Source organism: Euprymna scolopes, chromosome 45 (assembly GCF_053919585.1).
Source record: "Euprymna scolopes isolate OS-2025 chromosome 45, ASM5391958v1, whole genome shotgun sequence".
Taxonomy (NCBI): domain Eukaryota; kingdom Metazoa; phylum Mollusca; class Cephalopoda; order Sepiida; family Sepiolidae; genus Euprymna; species Euprymna scolopes.
Genome location: NC_136526.1, coordinates 68,008,718 through 68,033,609, shown reverse-complemented (window position 1 = coordinate 68,033,609; position 24,892 = coordinate 68,008,718). Strand labels below are relative to the sequence as shown.

At 32.1% G+C, this 24,892-nt stretch overlaps 1 protein-coding gene across 2 annotated transcripts in view; it reads left to right on the top strand.

Annotated features, from left to right (window-relative positions):
• The window catches only part of LOC145269875 (carboxypeptidase D-like), a 1,225,495-nt gene that overhangs the window by 1,175,869 nt on the left and 24,734 nt on the right, over positions 1 to 24,892 (top strand). The window contains exon 10 of one of the 2 annotated variants that reach the window (XM_080125621.1): positions 6,737 to 6,866. In XM_080125621.1, the coding sequence (XP_079981747.1) occupies positions 6,737 to 6,866 (130 nt within the window). The remainder of the gene's footprint in view (positions 1 to 6,736; positions 6,867 to 24,892) is intronic. The other variant, XM_080125622.1, reaches the window with a different exon arrangement.

Below are 24,892 nucleotides of genomic sequence, written 5' to 3'. Positions count from 1 at the left end.
AAAGGATGAGAGAGAATAATTCACAGAGTAAGAAAGAATAGAGACACAGAGATGGAAGAGGGGGAGAGAAAGTGACGAGGACGACTGAAAAGAAAGACATTGCAGAAAGAGGGGGAAGAAAACGGAAATGAAAGAGAAAGAAAAGGTGAAAATCGAAGAGGGAGGGAAGGGGAGAGAGACACACACAGGGAGGGTGACTAAGTGTAATTAGAGGGAAAAGGAGACAAAGGTGGGAGGTAGGGGAAAAGAGAAGAAGAGAGATCATTAGAGACAAGGGAACAGAGACAGGGAGAAGTAAAAACGAGACAGGGAGATGGAAGAGAGACGTTGAAAAAGATAAAGAAGGATGGAAAGAGATGGGGGAGACGACGTATAAAAGAGAATGAGAGGGAGAAAAAAAAGGGGGGAGAGAAAGAGAGATTGGAAAGAGTGAGTTAGAGACGGAGGAGACATCGATGAAGATGGGAGAAAGAAAGAGAGAGATGGGGAAAGTGGAGGGGAGAGAGAAATTGGAAAGAGTAGATTAGAGACCAAGAGACTTTTTTTTTTAGTCAATTATAATAACAGGAGATAGAATAGAGATAACGAGAGACGGGGAAAAGTAAACGCGAGAGAGGGAGAAAAAGAGAGAGATATGGAAGAGGGAAGAGATGAAGAGGGACAGAAAGAGATGGAGACAAAGATATGAAAAAAAGTGTGCGTTTATCAGTTGTTAGTGGGAGGAAAAAAGGAGGAGAGAGAAAGAGAGATTGGAAAGAATGAGTGAGAGACGGAGGAGACATGGATGAAGATGGAAGAGAGGAAGAGAGAGAGATGGGAAAAAGGGAAAAGGGGGAGGGAGAGATTGAAGAAAGTCTGTTAAAGACCAAGAGACAATTTATTTTTAGTCAATTGTAATAGCAGGATAGAATAGTGATTATGAGAGACAGGGGAAAATAAAAGCGAGAGAGAGATGAAGAGAGGCGGAAAAAGATGAAGGCGTAGAAGAGTGAAAGAGATGGAGACAAGAAAATGAAAGAAAGAGTGTACGTTTATCAGTTGTGAGTAGGAAGACAAGAGGGGAGAGAAAAACAGATTGTGGAGAGTGACTTAGAGACGAAAATACACTTTTAGTAATTTTTAGTCTCAACCTTGCAATTATATCAACAATCATAATCGCATTCCGAATTTGATGTCTCTCTATATCCCGAACCTTCATTTTGTTATCACTTCTCTTTTTTATTTTGTTCCCCCCGCCCCTTCGTTGGAATCCTTGTGCGAGCGCACTTGACTCGGATTTTCGAATAGCGAAGTGTTTTTATCCAACACGAATGAACCCTGGGTCCATCGCTGTTTGCTGTTTTTGAATTTCTAAACAAATATCAGAAATTCAATTCGCCAAATTAAAATATGAAACGATAGTTGAGATACGAGTTGCCGTAGGGCTTCAGCTGAAGTAATTTTATAAAGACAGAGGTTGGTGCAAAGCCTCCCCTTACCCTCGGAGACGCTGCCTCGATATAAATATATAAAATAATAGAGGCAGTCGTTAAGGGATTCGCTAAATCGCATTAGATATTTTTGTTTCTTTTCATTTTTCCTCGGGGTCAGCGGATGGAGCGCGAATTCGGAGGAATTGCAAGATGGCGTCGCCTGAAAAAAAAATGGAGTAGAGAAAACAATGGGAGGTATCAACGGTACACGTGAGTCGTAGCGATTGGCAGATATCAATATCTAGCCAACGCGCGGCGGCAGCATGTATATCAAAGGCTAAACTGTGACGGACTGGCCAATTTGTACATAAACACGGCAAGTAACGAAGTTAGAGGGCACCTTTGTTGAAAGTCGAGTTGACAGACCGCAAATCGCAAGGCGACTGGCGTCATGAGAGAAAAAAAGAAAGATAAGTTGAAATAAGTTGAGTGTTGCATGTCGAGCTGTTTTAGTCTAACCCATTTGATACGTTTTTTTTTTCTTCTAAACACACGCCGAACAATCTCTGTCGGATTTTTGAAGAACACTTTGTTTGTTTGTCTTTGTTTGTTTTTTTGTTGTTTTTTTTTTTAATTTTTTGTTTGTTTGTTTTTGTTTGTTTTTTATTTGTTTTTTGTTTGTTTTTGCTTGTTTGTTTGTTTTGTCTGTTGTTTGTTTGTTTTTTTGTTTGTTTTTTGTTTGCTGTTTTTTTTTTGTTTTTCTTTGTTTGTTTGTTTTGTGTTTGTTCGTTTTTGTTTTGTTTGTTTGTTTGTTTGTTTGTTTGCTTGTTTTTCTGACGCTATAAACATTAAAACTCTTTTGGAGACGCCATTTCTTGTTTTGTTGTCTTTTCATTTTTTTTAATTCTGTCACCGACATCTATAATAGCTAAGTCCCCACCCCAAGTCGCCTACGACTGACGGACATCAATCTGCCTTCTGGATTAAAACAACGCAACGTGGGCAGAGGGCGGATTCAACTCAACTGACCGGTCGAACATACTGCGGACACTCAGATAGCATACGGTCAGCTACACTTGAGTTCGGTTTAACCCGAGTGGATACAGACTTAAGAGGAAGACGACTGAGGTTGAGGGGCGCAGGGTAACGGAGTGATAAGTGTTAAACGTTTCTGTTTTGTCTTAAGATGTTCTTTCGTTCTTCCGATCGTGAAACCCGGGAAACGGGGAGAGCGTGTTATGTGAAATGTGTTTCCCCTTAAAATTTCGGAATAAACACACACACACACACACACACACATACATACATACATACATACATGCATACATACATACATACATACACATAGACACACACATATAACAAATAAATGACAAAAGTCTATATTCCAAATTTCATCATGTTCACCATCGTACAATTTACTTCTGTTAAGGAGGCGTGCGGACGAACTGTCCAGGCAAACAGGAAAATAAACAATGGAAATTCCAGCCAATAAAAGAACGGTCGGTCGCAGGAAAAGGTGACCTAAGTTATATCTAGGCAAACGAAAATAAACAATGGAATCCCAGGACTTGTAGCGACCTGGATCCATGACGTCAATCGGTCATGGGTCAAACCGAAAACCAGCAAACAGCAACAGGCAGGCAGCCAGAGGCACGGACAGATGCGGGACACAAATTGACACAGTTTGCGACCACCCCTACCAAGAACCCCCACCCCACCCCACCGCCGTCATTTTGTTGAAGTGTGTATGCTAAATATATCGTAAAATAAACTAGTTTTTTATGAACAAAGTGTCTCGTAGTCATTGATAAATGAAATAACTGTCCATTTTAATAGCTAGATGATAACCAGCCAGACATAGATGTAACACATCTTTTAATTCATAACAGCAACTGTTTCGTAGCGCTAAATAATACATTTAATTAAAATGGCGTAATAGAAGATAAAATAAAAGATAATTGCAATTTCTCTTCCAATTTTTCGGATTTTGTAGTCATGCCGAAATATATTTTCTTTTCTTTTAATGGATTGATAGTTGCTGTTTCTTCAGGCCAGAATGGATTCATCGATTGATATAACAATTAGCTGCTGCTGCTGCTGCTGCTGCTGCTAACCTCTTCGCAAGCAAGCTATCATTCGCTGCTGCTGATACTTCCTACGCACTCATATGCACTATATTACACATTTCAAGATGTTGACCATCTTACCGTTTATTTCTTTAAGCATATTAAAATGTTCAATTCCTGATAGCACCTGTTTCGTAGGGCAGAATCATTCATGTAATTTTTTAATTTATTCCACCTTAACTCCTCAGAAAAAAGGAACTTATCAACTTTGAAAGAAAATAAATGAATATGAGCATGATTATAAAATGCTGAAAATAGGAAGAGAAATGGTGATTGTGTTTTCTTTTAGTTACGTTATCGAACCAGGTGCTGTCAAGAATTGAACATTTTAACATGCTGAAAGCAATAACCAGTAAGATCGACAACATCTTGAAATTTTGAATATAGACATTTTGTCATTTTTTTTTAATTTTTACATAGGCGTCACCACTTATCAAGGCCGATAGACCACTCTATCTGTATATATGAATTCGTATTCGTTTGTTTGTTCCGATGCCTCTGTTCAGTTTCGAAAGACAAAGGTTACTTCCTGTAGGAGGAGTTGCGCGTGTAATTGTGATGCAAGAGTTGGGCAATCACCAACCAAACATCTCCTAAATCAGTACTGTTTGAGCTCAGTGGATAGAAGAAGTCCAGGATGACTGGAAACAATGCCGAGATAAACGAAGAGCATATACAACACCTGGAAGTCCCAAATGGTCACCCATTTAGTACTGACAATGTTCAACGTTGCTTAACTTCGGCGATCCAGACGAAATCGGTTTGCCAACATGATTATGCCGTATATAATATATACAGCAATATATATATATATATATGTACATGTGAACGTTTCTTTATTATTTATTTATATATATATATATATATATATATATATATATATATATATATATATATATATATATATATGTCTACCACAAAAAAAGCATTGTTTTCCGAAACGATCGTACAGATAATTGATTTTGTTGTTGTTCCTTCTTATGAAACGGATTTTTAATTTAATTATAATTTGATTTTTAAATTTTAAATTATCAATCACATTACTTAATATATATATTTATATATATATATATACCCCCTTATTTAAATATATATATGTATATATATATATATATATATATATTATTATTATTATTATTATTATTATTATTATGGTCGCTACAAATAGCCATCTGTTTCAGTCAAAGAGACTTCATTAGGCGACCTGGAACCTCTCGACGTCAAAAAGAATATATATATATATATATATATATATATATATATATATATATATATATATATATATATATATATATACGAGCAAACAGTTAATAAAACGGATTTTGCATGCAGAAGTATTTGATGAAACAACAAGTAAGTCAAAGATGCAAAATCCAATCCCGCATTTTGCTAATTCCTACCCTCTGATGAGAAGGAAAGTATTTCCTCGAAACTCCGCGGATTAAGGACTATCCACTTATCCAGTGTTTTCTTTTCAGATTAAATATGTTTTTAACTCATTTCAAAGTGTTTTTAACATGTTTTATTAACTGTTTGCTCGTATTATAAGCTCTATTTCCTATTTGGTTTTATCGAGCTTTTATATCTGGCTGAGATAATTTTATAAATATTATTTTTTTAATATTTATAATATATTTTAATTTTATCATCTTGGATCATTTTGGTAAATTTAATTGTAATTTTTATTTTATATGTATATATATATATATATATATATATATATATATATATATATATATGTTGTTTGTTCACAATTTGATTAATATATACAAAAGGTCTGTTGATTTACTCTTCCATTTCTTTCTATTCATAGTACGATTCTTGCGAAATATACGATTAAGCGGTAACCTAATTTGCATATTACATTAAGGAAAATCGATTTTACTAAATAGTAATATGTTAGTTTATGTTTCTAGCGAGGGAATTGTTTTAAGTGTTCTATTCATAATTGTTATTTAATAAACTTTAGATAACAATTATATTGATAATATATTTAATTTAATTTATTTGGAATTATTATTTCCGACATCGACCTTTTTAAAAACGAGTCTAGAATTATTTCCACATAGAAATTTAGAAATATAAAAACAAACTCTTCACTGAATATAATAATTTGGTAATCTCAATAAGTTTCTTGCTTGAAAAAATAAATCCGTGTAGACAGAAAAATGATTGGCTTTTTTGTGTTTTAAATATTTAAACAAAAAAACACTTACGAATAAACTGAAAAGATTTAATTTATTTGTTTTTATTATTCTTGAAACGGCGATACAGAATTATTGACCGCTTTGAATTCAAACTTAAGCCACACTTTTAGAAATAAACCCAAACAAAAAGCAAATCGAAAAAGGCTCCCCTAAAACACAAATCGAAATTTTTTTTTATTTACAAAAAAAAAAGCTAATGAGAAAGTGTTTTACAAAAAAAAAATGAACAAACGCGAGAATGCACGCGTTAATGTTCATAAACGGTTTTTTTTTTCAGATTAATAAATTCATGTCGTCTTAGAACAGTGGAAAAAATAGTTACCAAATTAACTTTCCTCTTCACTCGCATTTCAGGTTCAAACCTGCCTGCTTGGCTAACTTTTTTTTGCGGCCGCTCGGGCACTCGCTGCTATTTTTTTATTTTTTTTAATGAAACGAACATTATTTTGATTTATTTTCATTTATTCATTTATTCATTTATTTGCGGGGAGGGGGGTTCTTTCCAGCACATGGGCAACAAAAAGTGCTCAATATCCGGAGAATAGTTTCTTCTCTTTGTATCCCTTTCTGCTGAAAGATCTGGTGGAGAGGGTATCGCATACTTCTTCTTTGGGGGGGGCGATTACATTTACATGTTTTTATCCGTTCTTTTATTTTTGAAATTGTTGTGAGGTATCGACGTTTCCCATGATGGAAGTGCTCAATATCCTTAGTATAGCACGTGTGTTCCAAATGGAACTTCATGTCTCCCATGTGGCCTTACTATATATATATATATATATATATATATATATATATATATATATATATATATATATATACATGGGTTATATAGACTGCTATATAACAGAAGAAAAGACGGCGCCAACAACTTGAGGACGATAAGACAGTACGAGCCGGCGTCCATTTATACCCGGATAAAAGATCGATTATATTTTAAACGATTTGTACATGTGGAATTAATTTTTATTTTTGTTTATTTTTCCAGGTTAAAGCAACCGGCTTCGTAGATTATATGTCGCAGCCCTTTAGGGTCCGGTCACGTGAGATATACCGGATGGACATCATGATGACCAGGGAGGAAAGTGCTTCACGAGCTTTAAATGGTGCGTTTAGGGGTAAGCACTTATCAGTATGCCCCCTTTCTCTCTCTCTCTCTCTCTCTCTCTTTCTCTCTCTCTCTCTCTCTCTCTCTTTCATTCTCTTTTTCTTTTTTTTATTACTTTTTTTCTTTTACATTACTTTATTCTCTCTCTCTCTCTCTCTCTCTTTCATTCACTGTTTCTTTTTTTACTTTTTTCTTTTACATTACTTTATTTTCTCTCTCTCTCTCTCTCTCTCTCTCTCTCTCTCTTCCTTTCATTCTTTGTTTCTTTTTTTTACTTTTTTCTTTTACATTACTTTATTCTCTCTCTCTCTCTCTCTCTCTCTCTCTCTCTCTCTCTCTCTCTCTCTTTCACTCTCTGTTTCTTTTTCTTTTTTACTTTTTTCTTTTACATTACTTTGTTCTCTCTCTCTCTCTCTCTCTCTCTCTCTCTCTCTCTCTCTCTCTTCCTTTCATTCTCTGTTTCTTTTTTTTTTACTTTTTTCTTTTACTTTGTTCCTTTCTCACTCACTGCTTCTTCTGCCATGTTCTCTCTTCTTCGCCCTTTAATTCCCTCTCTTGCGTCCTCTCTATATATCTATCTGTCTATCTATTTACTTACCTATCTGTCTACCTATCCATCTCGCTCTTAGTCTATCTCTATATCTATCTATATCTATCTATATATGTATTATCATATAAAAGTCACTTAGTGTGTGTGTTAGTTCTTTCCCCATAGGTTTCCACTTAATGGACATTTATTCTTAATTCTGCAATTACAAATAGTCATATTAATAGAAATACTGTTATCAATTGCAGCATTTGTATTTAGTGGCATATCCATCTTTATCTGTACGATTTTATAAAGTCATTTTGTGTGTGAGAGAGTTCTTTCCTCATAGGTTCCGAAACGGCTGAGCCTATCTTTTTCAAATTTCACACAAAGCTAATTTATATACCTGATGTTGTTATTCCAGAAATTCATCCGATAATATCGAAAAAATCCGATCTTTTAAATAGCTTTTCTCTCTTAATTATTTTTTACAGGGAAATATTTTACGTTACACCGGAAAAGGAACTAAAAAAAAAAAGCTTCAGCAAATCATTTTTTCTTAAAATTAAAAAAAAAAATTTAGTGATAGAGCATTCGACTACAGATCGAATGATCTCCTATTCAAGTCCGGGTGTTTAATTTATGATAAAAGAAAGGTACCATTTAAAATCGCCGCAAATTATTTCTTCGTTTGCATATTTTAAAACTAAACATTAATCAGTAGTAACTTTTTGATGGCATTCATTGCCCAAATATCAGCTGACGTGATATTGTAAACAAACACAGACGGAATTTGATAAACGACATTGTCATTATTATTATTTTATTTTTTTAGTCTACCAGGCAAATTATTTCTCATAACATATGATAGTTAATAGAGGATTGATTCCATAATAATAAATATGCAATATACTGCAAAAGTACCCGCCGTTTACTGGGTTCAAAAACAACCCACAGAAAATGGACTCTGATTAATTAAAGTATGATAGGTTATGAAAAGGAAGGGTTGTAAAGATATAGCTTCGAATTTGGCGGTATCAAAACCAAAGCAAAATATGATGAAAGTAAAAATAAAATAGATAAACTCCATAATTTATTATACCATACCTGTTCACACTGAAACACTTATCACAATATTCTGTGGGTCTGTATTAAAAACTTTGTTAAACTTTGTGACATATTTCCATCCTATGGAGGTCAGGCGCGAACGAACACCCCATAATTTTATTATACCATATTTCTTTAAACTGAAACATAATTATCAAAGTATACTTACGAAGATAGATATGGAAAGTCTTTATTAAAGTTTGTGCCTATTTCCATTCTATGGAGGCCAGGCGCGAACGCAGACCCCACAATTTTATTATACCATCCCTATTTAAGTTAAAACATACTCATCAAAGTATTCTTATGTACATCTATATCAAAAATACTTGTAAACGTTCTTTTTTTTTTTTTTTTAAATTTTTTATTTCCATATTTTGTGGACCAGTCGCGAACGCAGACACCACAATTTTAATGAACCACCGTTCTGCCAGATCAAACATACCCATTCCTGTGTCTCGATACATCTTCTATCATTATATGTTATCAGTTTTTTAAAATAGTCAACCATATAGGAGCCTATTTGTGACCAGACACACACAGACATTCAGCTTTATATATATATATATATATATATATATATATATATATATATAAGTGAACGTGTCTGTCTGTCTGTCTGTCAGCCTGTCTGTGTGTCTGTCTGTCTGTGTACATTTCCCTACGCAATAACTCTGTCAATTTTTAGTCTATAGACTCGAAATTTGAAATACTGGGTACTGAGATTTGGGAAAATCGATGTGACGGGTGTCAGCCAGAAATTTGGCTGTTAAGGGGTCAAATTTCAACGATTTGACCTTTAAGAACTCTACCAAACTCCTCCGACAATTTTGGGTCTAGACACTTGAAATTTTAGATATAGGTTCCTTGAACCTGGATCTAACTTAATAAAGTGATTTGAGCCCGAAACTATAAATTTTAAGGGGTCATAATAGGAGTCAAATTTTAAAAAATTAACCATTTTTTTGTTTTTTTGCTTTTTTTTTTTGCACAGCATACACCTCCAAACACCCGAGCAACGCCGGGCACCCCTGCTAGTATATATATATATATATATATATATATATATATATATATATATATATATAATACCATTCCGTACGGACCAATAATGGAAGACCAGATGAGAACAAAAACTTGGATTCATAACAGCAAACAATCCATCCTCTTCCGCATTTCGGGGCCATTGCACAGTGTAAAGATGTGTTGAATCTCTACAGCTCCAGTTGAGCATTGTCTAAAGATAGCGGTTTCAATCCTACCCAAAGCAGACCAAAGGATTAGTTGGCCAAAACATGACGAAACAACTTTCTCTTTTTCCTTTGTTTTTCATTCTCAATCATCGCCTTAATACGGGTTCAAAACTTGGAGTATGCCTTTTCCAATAGCGCCGACGGGAGCTTGGCGAATAGCGGCGATCAGGCTGAATTTGGTGTTTTGGGAGGTCATGTTGGTGTTGTTCTCGTCGTATGACCAAACGAAGTAGTCCAGCCGATTCAGGTCGGGGGAGGAGGGGGCAGTGAGAGAAGGTTACAAAGTTGTAGTACTCCTTCCGAAGTCAAGCTTGGATCTTATTGGACTTTTGGGCCGGCGCCGAGTCCTGCTGCCACACTCAGAGTCTGCCAGCGGCCACTTAATTGCACCAGGGGATCACCACACTCTTCAGCACATCCAGGTACACTCTGATGTTGACTTTCAAGCCGACTTCGAAGATGTGAGCTGGTATGATGTGGTCCTCACTTGAAACCACACCAAAGACCATATCCGTTGCAGAAAACTTTGTTTTCATCACCTTGGGCACGTGCCTGTTATTTGTGGCAAGGCAGTGATGGATTTTGAGGGTGCTGGCAATGGTCCTGTTGCCATAACTTGGATCGGTAGAGAGTGTACGGCGGCGCATCTCCGATCTCGCTCGTTGAATATTGTGTCACTTTCAGACATTATAGAATGCGCCTATCGTTCTTGGGATTTGTAAGCAACTGGCCACCTAGCAGATGGTCTGAAACAAAACAAAGAAAACCGGTTTACATCAAACGGAAATGGAATCATGTTTTTTTCTGGAACGACAGTTTTATCGTTCCACCTTTAATATCCGTTTCTTTTGTAACTTTATTTCTATCATCTTTTCCTCTTCTTCGCCCCCCCTTTACCTCCTTTATCTTCCACATTCTCATTCTCTCATTCTCTCATTCTCTTATTCTCTTATTCTCTCATTCTCTCCTTGTCTCTTTTTCATCGTCTCTTGTTTTATTTTTCATTTAATCTTTTCTTCGTTTCCTCATCTATTTCTTTCTTTCTCTTCCATTTCTCTCATTATCTCTGCCTCTGCCTCTCACTCTTTTTCTCTCTATCCTCCCCTGTCTCTCTCTCTTTCTCTCTCTCGCTTTTTCTATGTCTCTCTATTCCTCGCCCCTCTCTCTCTCTCTCTCTCTCTCTCTCTCTCTCTCTCAATCTCTCAAACATAACATCACCTTGCTTCAGCTGTTTAATTCCCTCTCTTCTCTCTCTACGAATCCATCTATCTACAGTGTACCTTAAATAAGTTTCCAGACATTTTCGTACTCTTATTGATAGTATATATATGAAACTCTGGTCACTTTCGAAGTAATCTCCTCCGGCTGCAATGCACTTATACCGTTCCGACAGCTTATGGAAGGCTCCATGAAAGTCCTCTTGTGTGAGCTTGTCAATGACCCTCATCACAGCCTCTTTCATCTCCTCAATTATCTCACAACGACAATCTCTAAGGTTTTCTTTAAGCTTAGGGAATAACCAAAACATACAGGGAGCGAGGTATGAACTATACGGGGGGTTACGAACTGTCTTGATTATCCATCTTTGTCAAATAGTCTGTTACAAGGATGGAGAACACTCGGGACAAACTTCGAGCAAATCTTCCACATCTTCAATTCCTCGCGAATAATTGTGTATACACACTAACATCAAGCTGTGCACTTACTGTCTCGATAGACATACGATGGTCCTTATCCATGAAATTCGTTATTTGGCCAATCAACTCTGGTGGTCTGACTTTCTTATTTCTTCCACACCTCTCATCATCCCTCACAGACAGCCTTCCTTGAATCTCTTATGCCACTCAAAAACTTATGCTCAATTTAACAAAGATTGCCCAAAAGCAGTCTGACGCCTTCCATATTTTTTCGTGACATTTTTTTTTCAAGTTTAAAACAGAATTTTATTGCATATCGTTCTTCTAAAGTATCCTGACATCCAAATTGCATTTTTGAAATTCACCAGCTGTGACTATCAGGCTTTAGTAGTATGTATTCCAATTCCTGTTGTAGCTTCAAGGAAGGCACCTCGTATGTGATAGCTTGTAAATATTCGTAAAAAAAAAAACTAGAACACACAAGTTCTCTCCATCGGGTGGCACACAATTTGATAATTCCAACCCGCAGAAAAGATATACAATTTCCATTTTTCGATCATCGCCAATATTTTGTAACCCTAACATCCCCAAAGGCAACGTAATGTGAAAGGGACACCAATTATTTCGATTGCAAACGTTATCAACTCACCTGTCTTCGTGGAGGCATCACCTTCTTCTCGGTCGGTCATCTAAATGCAAATTCCTGTAGCTGTTATGAACGAAAAAAAAAAGAATCGTATTGCATTTACACGGGGTGTTGCTTTATTAAAACTGTTCTCCCGCCAAGCAGAAGAGCCGATACTAAGATGGCCAATGACAATTGGACAGATGCGTTTTCAATTTTCGATCCAAATCTTTCCAGGATATGCTAATAGAATTGCCTTCAATAATTTTCTAGCTCTTTTTAGTATGGGCACTTTTATTGATAGTACACATGAAACTCTAGTCCCTTTCGAAGTAATCTCCTCCGGCTGCAATGCACTTGTTATATCGTTCCAACAACTTCTGGAAGGCCCAATGGAAGTCTTCTTATCTGAGTGTGTCAATGACCCTCATCACAGTCTCTTTTATCTCCTTAATTGTCTTAAAACGACAACTTCTAAGTCATCTTGGTCAAATAGTCTGTGACAAGGATGGATATGTAGACTGATGCATTCGCACAAATCTCCAGCATCCTCCGTTCCTCGCGAATAATTTTCTGTAAAGATCCTACACTGGCATCAAACTATGCATTCCAATTTCTGCTGCAGCTGTTCATTTGAACCTGAAATCATAAAAATTGTCCAGTCATCTCATAAGATGTATAGCAATAGCATATCGAATTTTCAAGAGTCTACGACAATTGTAAATGCTTGTACAAAAAAAAGTCTGGAAACTTATTGAAGGCACCTCGTAATACTTTGATATACGCAGACATTTACCAATTTTTTTTTTTTTACAGGAAAAGGCATGGAATCACTTTTTCCTGCAATGGCCCAACTGTAAATGTCTATGAATAAACGAATACAAATCCCTACAAATTATCCCTGTAAATTTAGTCCCAAATAGTATCCCCTCACATCCAAGTGTTGCGTTATTGAATGTATGTATAATTTTCTAGCTTGCACTTTTCAAATGCTCGCGAAATTATATATACACCTGACAATTCTATATCAAATCAACACAGACGAATTTTGTCAACATTGTCAAGTTTATTTACAGTTTATTGTTGGCCATTAACAAAAGAGAGAAGACGGAGCAGAACTGCGTTTAGTGGTAAGGGTGTGTGTATGTGTGTGTGGGTGTCAGGCGACGAAAGAATTCTTCACTCACACTATCGACTCTCCTCCCTTAACACCCGTTTTTTGTTTATTGTTATCTTGTCTCTTATAAAGACATCAATCGACATTCCTGAAATGTAAATATTTCAAATATTTCAGTATTCTTCTTTATATTACATCATGCAATACTAACAGTCTGATGCATTTCCTCCATTTGTAATTTTTTCGCCTGCATTCAAAATACTGCAATGGATGAGAAACCCCTGACTTCAACTTTTTATCCTTGTATCTGCTTTGTGTACTCCGATTCGTCCGCTTCACACCAAACACTCTGCTCATATGCAAATTAATATTATATCAAATCAACACACTCTCCTCGTATGCAAATTAATATTATATCAAATCAACACAATCTCCACATATGCAAATTAATATTATATCAAATCAACACACTCTCCTCACATGCAAATTAATATTATATGAAATCAACACACTCTCCACATATGCAAATTAATATTATATCAAATCAACACACTCTCCACATATGCAAATTCATATTATATCAAATCAACACACTCTCCTCATATGCAAATTAATATTATATCAAATCAACACACTCTCCTCATATGCAAATTAATATTATATCAAATCAACACACTCTCCTCATATGCAAATTAATATTATATCAAATCAACACACTCTCCTCATATGCAAATTAATATTATATCAAATCAACACACTCTCCTCATATGCAAATTAATATTATATCAAATCAACACACTCTCCTCATATGCAAATTAATATTATATCAAATCAACACACTCTCCTCATATGCAAATTAATATTATATCAAATCAACACACTCTCCTCATATGCAAATTAATATTATATCAAATCAACACACTCTCCGCATATGCAAATTAATATTATATCAAATCAACACACTCTCCTCATATGCAAATTAATATTATATCAAATCAACACACTCTCCTCATATGCAAATTAATATTATATCAAATCAACACACTCTCCTCATATGCAAATTAATATTATATCAAATCAACACACTCTCCTCATATGCAAATTAATATTATATCAAATCAACACACTCTCCTCATATGCAAATTAATATTATATCAAATCAACACACTCTCCTCATATGCAAATTAATATTATATCAAATCAACACACTCTCCTCATATGCAAATTAATATTATATCAAATCAACACACTCTCCTCATATGAAAATTAATATTATATCAAATCAACACACTCTCCTCATATGCAAATTAATATTATATCAAATCAACACACTCTCCGCATATGCAAATTAATATTATATCAAATCAACACACTCTCCTCATATGCAAATTAATATTATATCAAATCAACACACTCTCCTCATATGCAAATTAATATTATATCAAATCAACACACTCTCCTCATATGCAAATTAATATTATATCAAATCAACACACTCTCCTCATATGCAAATTAATATTATATCAAATCAACACACTCTCCTCATATGCAAATTAATATTATATCAAATCAACACACTCTCCTCATATGCAAATTAATATTATATCAAATCAACACACTCTCCTCATATGCAAATTAATATTATATCAAATCAACACACTCTCCGCATATGCAAATTAATATTATATCAAATCAACACACTCTCCTCATATGCAAATTAATATTATATCAAATCAACACACTCTCCTCATATGCAAATTAATATTATATCAAATCAACACACTCTCCTCATATGCAAATTAATATTATATCAAATCAACACACTCTCCTCATATGCAAATTAATATTATATCAAATCAACACACTCTCCTCATATGCAAATTAATATTATATCAAATCAACACACTCTCCTCATATGCAAATTAATATTATATCAAATCAACACACTCTCCTCATATGCAAATTAATATTATATCAAATCAACACACTCTCCTCATATGCAAATTAATATTATATCAAATCAACACACTCTCCTCATATGCAAATTAATATTATATCAAATCAACACACTCTCCTCATATGCAAATTAATATTATATCAAATCAACACACTCTCCTCATATGCAAATTAATATTATATCAAATCAACACACTCTCCTCATATGCAAATTAATATTATATCAAATCAACACACTCTCCTCATATGCAAATTAATATTATATCAAATCAACACACTCTCCTCATATGCAAATTAATATTATATCAAATCAACACACTCTCCTCATATGCAAATTAATATTATATCAAATCAACACACTCTCCTCATATGCAAATTAATATTATATCAAATCAACACACTCTCCTCATATGCAAATTAATATTATATCAAATCAACACACTCTCCTCATATGCAAATTAATATTATATCAAATCAACACACTCTCCTCATATGCAAATTAATATTATATCAAATCAACACACTCTCCTCATATGCAAATTAATATTATATCAAATCAACACACTCTCCTCATATGCAAATTAATATTATATCAAATCAACACACTCTCCTCATATGCAAATTAATATTATATCAAATCAACACACTCTCCTCATATGCAAATTAATATTATATCAAATCAACACACTCTCCTCATATGCAAATTAATATTATATCAAATCAACACACTCTCCGCATATGCAAATTAATATTATATCAAATCAACACACTCTCCTCACATGCAAATTAATATTATATCAAATCAACACACTCTCCTCATATGCAAATTAATATTATATCAAATCAACACACTCTCCTCATATGCAAATTAATATTATATCAAATCAACACACTCTCCTCATATGCAAATTAATATTATATCAAATCAACACACTCTCCTCATATGCAAATTAATATTATATCAAATCAACACACTCTCCTCATATGCAAATTAATATTATATCAAATCAACACACTCTCCTCATATGCAAATTAATATTATATCAAATCAACACACTCTCCGCATATGCAAATTAATATTATATCAAATCAACACACTCTCCTCACATGCAAATTAATATTATATCAAATCAAAACACTCTCCTCATATGCAAATTAATATTATATCAAATCAACACACTCTCCTCATATGCAAATTAATATTATATCAAATCAACACACTCTCCTCATATGCAAATTAATATTATATCAAATCAACACACTCTCCTCATATGCAAATTAATATTATATCAAATCAACACACTCTCCTCATATGCAAATTAATATTATATCAAATCAACACACTCTCCTCATATGCAAATTAATATTATATCAAATCAACACACTCTCCTCATATGCAAATTAATATTATATCAAATCAACACACTCTCCTCATATGCAAATTAATATTATATCAAATCAACACACTCTCCTCATATGCAAATTAATATTATATCAAATCAACACACTCTCCGCATATGCAAATTAATATTATATCAAATCAACACACTCTCCTCACATGCAAATTAATATTATATGAAATCAACACACTCTCCTCATATGCAAATTAATATTATATCAAATCAACACACTCTCCTCATATGCAAATTAATATTATATCAAATCAAAACACTCTCCTCATATGCAAATTAATATTATATCAAATCAACACACTCTCCTCATATGCAAATTAATATTATATCAAATCAACACACTCTCCTCATATGCAAATTAATATTATATCAAATCAACACACTCTCCTCATATGCAAATTAATATTATATCAAATCAACACACTCTCCTCGTATGCAAATTAATATTATATCAAATCAACACACTCTCCTCATATGCAAATTAATATTATATCAAATCAACACACTCTCCTCATATGCAAATTAATATTATATCAAATCAACACACTCTCCTCATATGCAAATTAATATTATATCAAATCAAAACACTCTCCTCATATGCAAATTAATATTATATCAAATCAACACACTCTCCTCATATGCAAATTAATATTATATCAAATCAGCACACTCTCCGCATATGCAAATTAATATTATATCAAATCAACACACTCTCCTCACATGCAAATTAATATTATATGAAATCAACACACTCTCCTCATATGCAAATTAATATTATATCAAATCAACACACTCTCCTCATATGCAAATTAATATTATATGAAATCAACACACTCTCCTCATATGCAAATTAATATTATATCAAATCAACACACTCTCCTCATATGCAAATTAATATTATATCAAATCAACACACTCTCCGCATATGCAAATTAATATTATATCAAATCAACACACTCTCCTCACATGCAAATTAATATTATATGAAATCAACACACTCTCCTCATATGCAAATTAATATTATATCAAATCAACACACTCTCCTCATATGCAAATTAATATTATATCAAATCAACACACTCTCCGCATATGCAAATTAATATTATATCAAATCAACACACTCTCCTCATATGCAAATTAATATTATATCAAATCAACACACTCTCCTCATATGCAAATTAATATTATATCAAATCAACACACTCTCCTCATATGCAAATTAATATTATATCAAATCAACACACTCTCCACATATGCAAATTAATATTATATCAAATCAACACACTCTCCTCATATGCAAATTAATATTATATCAAATCAACACACTCTCCTCACATGCAAATTAATATTATATGAAATCAACACACTCTCCTCATATGCAAATTAATATTATATCAAATCAACACACTCTCCTCATATGCAAATTATTATTATATCAAATCAACACACTCTCCGCATATGCAAATTAATATTATATCAAATCAACACACTCTCCTCATATGCAAATTAATATTATATCAAATCAACACACTCTCCTCATATGCAAATTAATATTATATCAAATCAACACACTCTCCTCATATGCAAATTAATATTATATCAAATCAACACACTCTCCTCATATGCAAATTAATATTATATCAAATCAACACACTCTCCTCATATGCAAATTAATATTATATCAAATCAACACACTCTCCTCATATGCAAATTAATATTATATCAAATCAACACACTCTCCACATATGCAAATTAATATTATATCAAATCAACACACTCTCCTCATATGCAAATTAATATTATATCAAATCAACACACTCTCCTCACATGCAAATTAATATTATATGAAATCAACACACTCTCCTCATATGCAAATTCATATTATATCAAATCAACACACTCTCCTCATATGCAAATTAATATTATATCAAATCAAAACACTCTCCTCATATGCAAATTAATATTATATCAAATCAACACACTCTCCACATATGCAAATTAATATTATATCAAATCAACACACTCTCCTCATATGCAAATTAATATTATATCAAATCAACACACTCTCCGCATATGCAAATTAATATTATATCAAATCAACACACTCTCCGCATATGCAAATTAATATTATATCAAATCAACACACTCTCCACATATGCAAATTAATATTATATCAAATCAACACACTCTCCTCATATGCAAATTAATATTATATCAAATCAACACACTCTCCTCATATGCAAATTAATATTATATCAAATCAACACACTCTCCGCATATGCAAATTAATATTATATCAAATCAACACACTCTCCTCACATGCAAATTAATATTATATGAAATCAACACACTCTCCTCATATGCAAATTAATATTATATCAAATCAACACACTCTCCTCATATGCAAATTAATATTATATCAAATCAACACACTCTCCGCATATGCAAATTAATATTATATCAAATCAACACACTCTCCTCATATGCAAATTAATATTATATCAAATCAACACACTCTCCTCATATGCAAATTAATATTATATCAAATCAACACACTCTCCACATATGCAAATTAATATTATATCAAATCAACACACTCTCCTCATATGCAAATTAATATTATATCAAATCAACACACTCTCCTCACATGCAAATTAATATTATATGAAATCAACACACTCTCCTCATATGCAAATTAATATTATATCAAATCAACACACTCTCCACATATGCAAATTCATATTATATCAAATCAACACACTCTCCTCATATGCAAATTAATATTATATCAAATCAACACACTCTCCTCATATGCAAATTAATATTATATCAAATCAAAACACTCTCCTCATATGCAAAGTAATATTATATCAAATCAACACGCTCTCCACATATGCAAATTAATATTATATCAAATCAACACACTCTCCTCATATGCAAATTAATATTATATCAAATCAACACACTCTCCACATATGCAAATTAATATTATATAAAATCAACACACTCTCCTCACATGCAAATTAATATTATATCAAATCAACACACTCTCCTCATATGCAAATTAATATTATATCAAATCAAAACACTCTCCTCATATGCAAATTAATATTATATCAAATCAACACACTCTCCACATATGCAAATTAATATTATATCAAATCAACACACTCTCCTCACATGCAAATTAATATTATATCAAATCAACACACTCTCCACATATGCAAATTAATATTATATAAAATCAACACACTCTCCTCATATGCAAATTAATATTATATCAAATCAAAACACTCTCCTCATATGCAAATTAATATTATATCAAATCAACACACTCTCCTCACATGCAAATTAATATTATATCAAATCAACACACTCTCCACATATGCAAATTAATATTATATCAAATCAACACACTCTCCTCATATGCAAATGAATATTATGTCAAATCAACACACTCTCCTCACATGCAAATTAATATTATATCAAATCAACACACTCTCCTCATATGCAAATTCATATTATATCAAACAAACACACTCTCCTCATATGCAAATTAATATTATATCAAATCAACACACTCTCCTCATATGCAAATTAATATTATATCAAATCAACACACTCTCCTCACATGCAAATTAATATTATATCAAATCAACACACTCTCCTCACATGCAAATTAATATTATATCAAATCAACACACTCTCCTCATATGCAAATTAATATTATATCAAATCAACACACTCTCCTCATATGCAAATTAATATTATATCAAATCAACACACTCTCCTCACATGCAAATTAATATTATATCAAATCAACACACTCTCCTCACATGCAAATTGATATTATATCAAATCAACACACTCTCCACATATGCAAATTAATATTATATCAAATCAACACACTCTCCTCATATGCAAATGAATATTATATCAAATCAACACACTCTCCTCACATGCAAATTAATATTATATCAAATCAAAAACACTCTCCTCATATGCAAATTAATATTATATCAAACAAACACACTCTCCTCATATGCAAATTAATATTATATCAAACAAACACACTCTCCTCATATGCAAATTAATATTATATCAAATCAACACACTCTCCTCATATGCAAATGAATATTATATCAAATCAACACACTCTCCTCACATGCAAATTAATATTATATCAAATCAAAACACTCTCCTCATATGCAAATTAATATTATATCAAATCAACACACTCTCCTCACATGCAAATTAATATTATATCAAATCAACACACTCTCCACATATGCAAATTAATATTATATCAAATCAACACACTCTCCTCATATGCAAATGAATATTATATCAAATCAACACACTCTCCTCACATGCAAATTAATATTATATCAAATCAACACACTCTCCTCATATGCAAATTCATATTATATCAAACAAACACACTCTCCTCATATGCAAATTAATATTATATCAAATCAACACACTCTCCTCACATGCAAATTAATATTATATCAAATCAACACACTCTCCTCACATGCAAATTAATATTATATCAAATCAACACACTCTCCTCACATGCAAATTAATATTATATCAAATCAACACACTCTCCTCATATGCAAATTCATATTATATCAAACAAACACACTCTCCTCATATGCAAATTAATATTATATCAAATCAACACACTCTCCTCATATGCAAATTAATATTATATCAAATCAACACACTCTCCTCACATGCAAATTAATATTATATCAAATCAACACACTCTCCTCATATGCAAATTCATATTATATCAAACAAACACACTCTCCTCATATGCAAATTAATATTATATCAAATCAACACACTCTCCTCACATGCAAATTAATATTATATCAAATCAACACACTCTCCTCACATGCAAATTAATATTATATCAAATCAACACACTCTCCTCACATGCAAATTAATATTATATCAAATCAACACACTCTCCTCATATGCAAATTAATATTATATCAAATCAACACACTCTCCTCACATGCAAATTAATATTATATCAAATCAACACACTCTCCTCATATGCAAATGAATATTATATCAAATCAACACACTCTCCTCATATTCAAATTAATATTATATCAAATCAACACACTCTCCTCACATGCAAATTAATATTATATCAAATCAACACACTCTCCTCATATGCAAATTAATATTATATCAAATCAACACACTCTCCTCATATGCAAATTAATATTATATCAAATCAACACACTCTCCTCACATGCAAATTAATATTATATCAAATCAACACACTCTCCTCACATGCAAATTAATATTATATCAAATCAACACACTCTCCTCACATGCAAATTAATATTATATCAAATCAACACACTCTCCTCATATTCAAATTAATATTATATCAAATCAACACACTCTCCTCACATGCAAATTAATATTATATCAAATCAACACACTCTCCACATATGCAAATTAATATTATATCAAATCAACACACTCTCCTCATATGCAAATGAATATTATATCAAATCAACACACTCTCCTCACATGCAAATTAATATTATATCAAATCAACACACTCTCCTCATATGCAAATTCATATTATATCAAACAAACACACTCTCCTCATATGCAAATTAATATTATATCAAATCAACACACTCTCCTCATATGCAAATTAATATTATATCAAATCAACACACTCTCCTCATATGCAAATTAATATTATATCAAATCAACACACTTTCCTCATATGCAAATTAATATTATATCAAATCAACACACTCTCCTCATATGCAAATTCATATTATATCAAATCAACACACTCTCCACATATGCAAATTAATATTATATCAAATCAACACACTCTCCTCATATGCAAATTAATATTATATCAAATCAACACACTCTCCTCATATGCAAATTAATATTATATCAAATCAACACACTCTCCTCATATGCAAATTAATATTATATCAAATCAACACACTCTCCTCATATGCAAATTAATATTATATCAAATCAACACACTCTCCTCATATGCAAATTAATATTATATCAAATCAACACACTCTCCTCATATGCAAATGAATATTATATCAAATCAACACACTCTCCACATATGCAAATTCATATTATATCAAATCAACACACTCTCCTCATATGCAAATTAATATTATATCAAATCAACACACTTTCCTCATATGCAAATTAATATTATATCAAATCAACACACTCTCCTCATATGCAAATTAATATTATATCAAACAAACACACTCTCCACATATGCAAATTAATATTATATCAAATCAACACACTCTCCTCATATGCAAATTAATATTATATCAAACAAACACACTCTCCTCATATGCAAATTAATATTATATCAAATCAACACACTCTCCTCATATGCAAATTCATATTATATCAAATCAACACACTCTCCTCATATGCAAATTAATATTATATCAAATCAACACACTCTCCACATATGCAAATTAATATTATATCAAATCAACACACTCTCCACATATGCAAATTCATATTATATCAAATCAACACACTCTCCTCATATGCAAATTAATATTATATCAAATCAACACACTCTCCTCATATGCAAATTCATATTATATCAAACCAACACACTCTCCTCATATGCAAATTAATATTATATCAAATCAACACACTCTCCACATATGCAAATTCATATTATATCAAATCAACACACTCTCCTCATATGCAAATTCATATTATATCAAATCAACACACTCTCCACATATGCAAATTAATATTATATCAAATCAACACACTCTCCACATATGCAAATTCATATTATATCAAATCAACACACTCTCCTCATATGCAAATTAATATTATATCAAATCAACACACTCTCCACATATGCAAATTCATATTATATCAAATCAACACACTCTCCTCATATGCAAATTCATATTATATCAAATCAACACACTCTCCACATATGCAAATTCATATTATATCAAATCAACACACTCTCCACATATGCAAATTAATATTATATCAAATCAACACACTCTCCTCACATGCAAATTAATATTATATCAAATCAACACACTCTCCACATATGCAAATTAATATTATATCAAATCAACACACTCTCCTCACATGCAAATTAATATTATATCAAATCAACACACTCTCCTCATATGCAAATTAATATTATATCAAATCAACACACTCTCCACATATGCAAATTCATATTATATCAAACAAACACACTCTCCTCATATGCAAATTAATATTATATCAAATCAACACACTCTCCTCATATGCAAATTAATATTATATCAAATCAAAACACTCTCCTCATATGCAAATTAATATTATATCAAATCAACACACTCTCCTCACATGCAAATTAACATTATATCAAATCAACACACTCTCCACATATGCAAATTCATATTATATCAAACAAACACACTCTCCTCATATGCAAATTAATATTATATCAAATCAACACACTCTCCACATATGCAAATTAATATTATATCAAATCAACACACTCTCCTCATATGCAAATTAATATTATATCAAATCAACACACTCTCCTCATATGCAAATTAATATTATATCAAATCAACACACTCGCCTCATATGCAAATTAATATTATATAAAATCAACACACTCTCCTCATATGCAAATTAATATTATATCAAATCAACACACTCTCCTCATATGCAAATTAATATTATATCAAATCAACGCACTCTCCTCATATGCAAATTAATATTATATCAAATCAACACACGCTCCGCATATGCAAATTAATATTATATCAAATCAACACACTCTCCACATATGCAAATTAATATTATATCAAATCAACACACTCTCCACATATGCAAATTAATATTATATCAAATCAACACACGCTCCGCATATGCAAATTAATATTATATCAAATCAACACACTCTCCTCATATGCAAATTAATATTATATCAAATCAAAACACTCTCCTCATATGCAAATTAATATTATATCAAATCAACACACTCTCCACATATGCAAATTAATATTATATCAAATCAACACACTCACCTCATATGCAAATTAATATTATATCAAATCAACACACTCTCCTCATATGCAAATTAATATTATATCAAATCAACACACTCTCCACATATGCAAATTAATATTATATCAAATCAACACACTCTCCACATATGCAAATTCATATTATATCAAATCAACACACTCTCCTCATATGCAAATTCATATTATATCAAATCAACACACTCTCCACATATGCAAATTAATATTATATCAAATCAACACACTCTCCTCATATGCAAATTAATATTATATCAAATCAACACACTCTCCTCATATGCAAATTAATATT